Source organism: Etheostoma spectabile, chromosome 4, assembly GCF_008692095.1.
Source record: "Etheostoma spectabile isolate EspeVRDwgs_2016 chromosome 4, UIUC_Espe_1.0, whole genome shotgun sequence".
NCBI lineage: Eukaryota > Metazoa > Chordata > Actinopteri > Perciformes > Percidae > Etheostoma > Etheostoma spectabile.
The window spans coordinates 6,084,840-6,092,595 of NC_045736.1; the positions used below are offsets into that span (position 1 = coordinate 6,084,840).

General features: G+C 39.7%; 1 protein-coding gene across 2 annotated transcripts in view; it reads left to right on the forward strand.

Annotated features, from left to right (window-relative positions):
- phf2 (PHD finger protein 2) overlaps positions 1-2,628 on the forward strand; it is a 57,034-nt gene extending 54,406 nt beyond the window's left edge. For both annotated transcript variants that reach the window (XM_032514876.1, XM_032514875.1), the window contains exons 20-22: positions 47-156; positions 241-556; positions 1,651-2,628. In XM_032514876.1, the coding sequence (XP_032370767.1) occupies positions 47-156; positions 241-556; positions 1,651-1,739 (515 nt within the window). In that variant the 3' untranslated portion in view covers positions 1,740-2,628. The remainder of the gene's footprint in view (positions 1-46; positions 157-240; positions 557-1,650) is intronic.
- The last annotated feature ends 5,128 nt before the right edge of the window (positions 2,629-7,756 follow it).

Genomic DNA, 7,756 nt, shown 5'->3' on the forward strand with positions numbered 1-7,756 from the left:
TAGTAGGCTAAATGTGTTCTAAACCTTTATATGGATGTCATGGCAGCCCGTGTCGGGCCCTCAGTTCCTCGACAGGAGCGGCCGGCGAGAGACGGAGCCCGAGTGGCCTCCATAGAAACAGGACTGGCCGCGGCTGCAGCAAAGCTTTCTCATCAGGTATGTCATCATGACAGTATTCTTCCATAATAGTAGTAACTATTTCTGTAAGTGTTGCTCAACAAAGCAAACATGTGTTAATAGGAGGAGCAGCAGAAAACTAAGAAGAAGAAGAAAAGCACCAAAAAGAAGGCAATAGTAATTGAGGAGTCCCCGAAAATCTCTCAGGACAGTAGCTCGCCGGAGCACAATCTGGACTCCCAAGAAGGCAGCTTGACAGACCACGAGTTCAACACTGGAACAGTCAAGTCGCCGGGAGGGCCACAGCCCATGGCGCCGGGGGTTTTTCTCAGCCAGAGGCGGCCGTCACTTTCTTCTCCCAACAACAGCACCAACTCCACGAGCACCAACAGCAGCAGCCTGGCCAAGGGGGAGCGGGTGGTGTCAGCAGACGCCAAAGGTTAGTCCAAATGAAAGCAATGAGAGGAGACACTTCAGAACAGTGCCTTCAATTAGCTTTTTGGTAGGTGTCATACTTGTTGTGTTGCCACTCTTCTGTCCAAGGCGGCGGCAAGATTGTTTGGCACAATGTCTGTCTAGCCTGACATAGTGACTGTCATGTAGTCTGATCCTGGCGTAGGCAGCATCAAGTTGGATGGTAATATCAGCCCACACTTTGGTCCAAACTGAAATATCGCCACAGTGAACACATCTGTCAGCACGTTAGCTGTTTATACTATGGAATGAATGGATTTCATAAACATTTTCAACAAAAGTAATAAAAATGTCTCAGGATTTCTCTTGGAAACAACTGTGTTCAGATGATTTGCTTGATTCCAAGTAGTTGCTTAAGTGAGAAAGACGTAGGTCACAGCAGATCAGCAACATATTTATTTACAGACCAGCATACTAGTCAATATATACGGAGAATAAAGTGAATATTTGGAATGAATATTTACTCACGGAGCAGTTGTTCTCCCTATATTTAGTACCAACTACACTATTTTCAAGAAACTTGGCTCGTGAAATGAAGCACTATTGGAATGAGTATTTAGTCATTATTAGCAGTAAATAGTATGGCTTAGCAGCTGCAGCCTCATATGCATGCCAAGTATATTCCTCATGTTAAACGTTATATGAACTATAAGTTGGTGTAAATAATTGGTGCTGCAGATGGATGCAGAAGTTACACAGAGAAAGCATGTGCACTGACCCGTTTAAAGCATTTCATTAATTACTTTTCACATTACAATTAATTACTTTTAATGATCTGCATTTATTACCTGAAATTACTTTTCTGTTTGAAGGAACTAATAAATGTGTGAAAATGAAGGAACTACAACAAAAATGATGGCATTAATGGGCCAAGGAACAGTATTTTGGCAGGGGAAAAGAAGACTCCGAGCTATTAAGCATGCATTTGGACATGGACGGTTTTAGTATTCATTATTTAGCTTCATGAGGGAGTAAAGATCTTCTTCAGTTGGACGTTATAACTGCAGCAGGACCAAGATTACCCTCTTATCTCCTGTCTTTTTCTTGTTCTTTTCACAGCTAAGCGGCTAAAGAAAGGCATGGCAACAGCCAAACAGAGACTTGGAAAGATTTTAAAGATCCACCGAAATGGAAAGCTCCTCCTGTAGCACGCAGCAGAGCAGACTGCTGTCGGACTGGGAATTCATGAGCTGGGTCCCATCCCCACCTCACACCCCCTGTTCACTGATTAAAGCCAACAATGGGGAAAAAAAGAAAATCATGCATTTTCAATTTCTAAGAAGAACATCACTCAAATAGGTTTTTGCCTCTACTTATACTTTATAACTTTCAGATATTAAAGTGTACAGAACCTACTATAAATATTTTTTAAGAGAACATGTCTCATTTTACTACAGCTGTCAGTTTATCAGGGGTTGCTAAAACATGAAGTAGAAGTACATTGCAGTCATTCCAAGACTTTTTGAAAGTATCCCATGCATGTATTCAGTTGCATGTGCGCTTGGGTCAGGGTTGGGGGATTTTACACATTAATTCCTACTATATGGATGCAGCTTATCATTGCCACACTGATGATGGACCAGAACCAAGATTCTCTGTGCATCAACTCGAGCATTTATCTCTCTATGTTAACACTTCGGTTTGCAGAGCACTATCAGCGGTGGTATTTATTTATTTGTGTTGAGTCATGAATAGGAAGTGGGACTTCAACTGTAAAGCACAAAGTGAATCACGTGTAACGCTGTGTATGAAACAGGATGTTTGGACATGAGAAGCGTAGGATTTCTGTAGTTAATGATAAGCCTCATCCATGTCAGGTCTGCAGTTACATGGGGATACTTTCTCTCTTCTCTTGCTTTCTCAGGCAGCACCTATTTGTTTTTACGGCTTCACGCAGTACAATATATAGAATGTAGCTTGTACATAGCATTTTAAATTACTACTTTTTGTATCCTTTCCCCTTAAGGTTTGATTCTAAATTTTTACCGGTTTTGCTAGTTCTGAATAAATGAATACAAAAAAAAAAAATATATATATATATATATATATATATATATGGATATATACAAGATAGTTCGGATTTTTTTTTTTTTTCGGAGATTAATTTCCCCCGTTACATTTAAAGGGTAACTACCATTTTTTTTCCAACCTGGACCCCATGTTCCTATGTGTTTGTGTCTAAGTGACTGAGAACAACAATCTTTGACACTGGTTCAGTATTAAGAGAGATATGTGCAAACAAGCTACAATGTAAGTTAATAGGACAATTGTCCAGCTTGTATTTACCTTCACAAAAGTGCTATTTTGCTGCAGACAGACTCAGATTAATATTCTAAGTTTCTGACAACATTATGGAAGGATTACTTAGGAGGTTGACCTTTCTGTTAAGGAGTAAGATCCTTTTTTTACACATAAATACATCCACAAAATTGCATCCGCTAAACCCATTGGACTCCATGTAAAAAAACAGTAATTTAACCATTGTAAAATACACTTCATTCAATGTCGACTGAAACTAAATAAAACTACGAAAAGCCCTTTTGGGTTGTCTTTCCCATTTTCCAGCCATCACAACTCTAGTTTTGGTTGAAATAAAGACGTAGATATACATGTGCGAATATGTTGGCGCTTAACACGCTAAAAGTATTGCTTCTTTAAATGGAGTCTGGTGGGTTTAGCACTGGCAACTTCAGAGCTGGTTCTGGTTAAACAGAAAGGTCTTGGTTTTACAGGTCTATCTCTGTAGGGATCCCTTCCATAATGTTATCAGACACTTAGACTAGTAATCTGAGTCTGTCAGCAGCAACAACAGCACTTTAAATACAAGCTGGACAATTGTCCTATTAACTTTGCTAAGCTAAGCCATTGTAGCTTGTTTCTCCGCTGCTGACTGCAGAGATCTCTCTTAATACTGGACCAATGTCAAAGATTAGCGTTTCCATCAGTCACTTAGACACAAACACATAGGAACATAGGGTCCATGTTGAAAAAACGGTAGTTACCCTTTAAAGGTGTTGCCTGGAAAACAACAGAAAAATGAATACATTATATTGTCATATGGCCTTACATACACAAAGCTAATTGTATTGTGATTCTGTTAGAACAAGAGACAAAGCTTTGAGGAAAAAATAATATAAAAGGACAAAAAAAACTAATAACACTTCAAGTTTCTGTGACCAGCCTCTTGTTCCAGTTCTAGTGTCCTGAAGGCTTTCGGAGTTATTTTACTAGCACCTTGTGAAGTGTTTATGTGTCAGTGATGTAATTTATTAATGTTTGTAGCTTTTTATACTTGTACAATTCTAAAGAGTTTCTGTTTTTGAATATTTCATCAACTTGTGAAAGTACCCTGAGCAGACAATTATTATTTTCTTGGGTGTGTGTGTGTGTGTGTGTGTGTGTGTGTGTGTGTGTGTGTGTGTGTGTGTGTGTGTGTGTGTGTGTGTGTGTGTGTGTGTGTGTGTGTGTGTGTGTGTGTGTCATCACAAACATTTGACACACAAGAATCTACATTAGTAAACATTTTTATCTCCATCCTGTTTTCACTCAATGTCAATGTTATCATGGGAAACATTATTATTATTATTATTATTATAATATTATTGTTCATATAATAGTTATAAGCAGCGCTTCATTTAATGAGCCATTCTCTATAGCAGCAGTGTTTGAGTCACACACGTACACCATGCTCCGATCAAACTGTCAGTGGGACTTTTTCTTTTTCCAGGTTTTTAATTTGTACAATATGTGTGTTGCTTTGTTGTGGTTTATTTTTCTATGTCCGACCATTAAATGCATCCACTGTGCCAGGACAGTGGATGATACCTGTTGTAGCTGTCTTCCCTTACTGTTATTCGCAGTAGGCCTACTAGTAAGTATTTACAACCCTTTTTTGACCTGAATATCTATATTTTTCTGTATTTAGATGATTCTGTTGATATCATGGCTCACTTTTTTAAGACCGATCGAGAAATGGGAAATTCGGAGAAGAACACATATTGTTGTTGAATGATATGATTGCCCGCCTTGTTTACTTTTGCAATACAGTTACTGTGGCAACCCTCCTTTGTGATGTGTTCCTCTCCCACCTGCACTGACGGCTTCTCTGGTGACGGCTAAGGGTTTTTCCCGCTTCACATAGTTGAGCTTTGAAGTCGCATCACATTCAGCATCACTCCAAAAAAGAATAATAATAATGTACGTCTGGACTCAGTTGAGGATCTGGCCTCCCGGAGCTTAGGCAGCTGCTTCAGCCAAGTCATTAATTAGAACCAAGCCAAAGTCAACACCATTAAAAATGTATTAACATTCAAATGCTCTCAAGTAGTCCGACTCTTTTTAGTATTACGCCATCCTGATCAGGTGTAAGAAATTCATACAGGACCAATATATATTTCATATTTCCTTAGGTTTACTTGTGTCACCTCTAAAGATGTGATGTTGTTCTCGGTTGTGTAGTCACACAGCCAGCATTAGTTTCAAACTATTAAGCAACAGCGAGTCTGCACCACTAGATGGAGTCCAAAATGATATCAATCATGTTTTGAAATCATCTTAATGATCCAGCTATGGCAGAGCAGTTGTGTTTTAGTGTGATCTGCATATTCAGACTCAATAAGCTTATAAGCTTATATCAGTGTTTATTTACACTGCCGTGTAGAAGATGGAATGTGAACATCAATAATGAGATTATAAGAAAAACAGTTGGAAATGAGTGTCTCCAAATGAGAATGTATTGTGTTAGAGACTGATTATATAAATAGGGAAGTTATGTGCAACCATTATTGGGCTTGTTTTAATACTGCCTAATAACACATCTGGACACAATGGATTTCCCAAAAATGAAAGCATGGTCTCCATGGGAATCTGCATTTCCCATGTTGATGTTTCATTGAATTACTTAGTTTGATCGGAGTGTGTGAATGAGATGTGGGCGGCTGCCAGAGGTCCTGACCCATCGTCTCCCACCTGGTTAGCATCAAAGTGACATGTTATTGTTCACTAATTGTTAACACAAGAACGTGAAGTGCTTCAACATCAGCAGATGAAACGATCACATCATTTGTCCTCTCAGGATCATTTTCACACACCAACATGAAAGAAGCTTGCGCTCACACAGAGTTTTCACTTCGAGACTGTTTCATGGAAATTAAAGATGCAAATCTTATGGAAGCCAAACTTCCTTTTGTGTGTATTGTATTTATATATTTGATTACCTAATATAAGCAGTTACTAAGATTATTTGGACAAAGTGCGTGTGTGACGCACAAAAGTAAACTCAATTACTAATTTTAGTGCAACAAAAGTCTCCATCTCGTCCAGTAATGTCTGACTATATCTGAGGCCTAAAATTTTACTTAATAAAAAATAAATCTAATAATAATAAAAACTAGTGAAGAAAATGTCCAGTGCAGGAGGCTTATTTCAATCCCTCCTCAATGCAAATTAATTTGTCTAATTTAAAAAAATTCTAGAGATGAGGTTTGTTGCTGCAACAAGTTGATTGGAATTGTATTACGGTAGACACATAATTTTAATAATATTCATGCTGCACTGGCAGATATTTTTTTCTTGTAAGAAAGAAGAAGGAGTTGTTTTGTAGTGTAGCTGCCTCAAATGGAGCGTGCATTTAATGGAAAATGTAGACAGATGCACTAAACAACTTTCCTTATCATTGTTCTGGTCTCCCCTCCCTCCTTGTTTGCAGTTGGTCCCCTTGAAAGGGCAAGTGGGATCACAATTTAAATGTCAGTGTATTAAAAACAACGCCTGCAGAGTGTTACAGTCTAACTGCATTCATGGCCATGCTGCACTGGCTTAGTGATCACAGATGTGAGTGGGCTGCCCTCGGCTGCTTTGAAAACCCTCCGGCCCTGTACGGGAGTCCCAAGTGGTCAAGAGAAACGTGCCATGTGAGAGATGTCTTAATTACACAGGAATGTCAGGCTAAGCTTTGCCTTTGTGTGGCCATGCAAGGATGCAAGTTGCTAAAAGATTTTTTTTTCACCACCCCCCTCCCCATTTTGCCCTTTTTTTCATCCCATTCTTCTGGGTTCAGGGCTGTCATTAGTAATAATATGTGGTGATTCCTCTGCCAACAGATTGGTAAAGCCATAGAGATCTGCACTGTGCAGCGGCCCTGGAGCCATCGCCTCACAAAGACTCTCAGGCTGCAGTGATGAAAAGTGGCCGAGCTGAAGCTCGCGCTTCTCTGCCGTTGTTTGGCGCTGCTCGCCTCTGCGTGGATTAACTGCTCCGTCAGCCGAAAGGAACTCACAAGTGTAGAGAGACGTCCGGCTTCTGCCAATACCCAAACACACATAGACACACTTTTTCCTGTGTGTTTTGGTTTGCTTCCCAAAAAGTATCAATGAAATTAATTTTAAAAGGATTGATAATATGAGTTGATAGGGTAGGAACATAGTGCATATTTACATTTGAATCAGAAGGTAGGATTTAAATGTTAACTGTACTAACGCATTTTATTTCCAACGCATACTGCAGCTCCAGCGAGTTTATGAAGGGCTATTTTCTGAACATTTTCTATTTGAGGGCTTAAAGAGCCTTCAGTAATGGAGTGAGAGGAAGCTCAGATTTAAAACGCGTTGTCAAACAAAACACAGTCTGGCCTAAGCATAAAAATGAACGTCCGACAGCTTGAGAAGTGCAAGTAAACGCTGCCAAACACAGAGGCTCTGTTTTATGATGCCGTGTTTCCTTAACCTTTGGCAGGCCTGAAAACTTTGGAACTGGAAAACAACCCTTCATCGTTCACTTCTGACGCCCGTCAAGGAAACAACTGTCACGAGTGAGGAGAGAGCCCACCCAAATGAAAGTATTATTAATGTGAGCGTGATCAAGGCCTTGGTGGACAGGTCATTTTATTCACAGACAGGGACAGCTGCAGCACTCACGGGAGAGCTTCATTCATGTAGAAGCTCTATATGAATAGAGCTCCCCCGTTTTATGTATTTAATAAATGTTTAGACGTTCACCAGGGTTTTTGGTGGAATAAAGAGCATACAATGCAACATGCACTACCAACTCAAATGCCTCAAAAACCTGTCTCTGTGGTAGTTCGCTCTATACAGCAGGTGTCACAATTTTCCATGATGACACACACACACACACACACACACACACACACATACACAAGGTGGTAAAA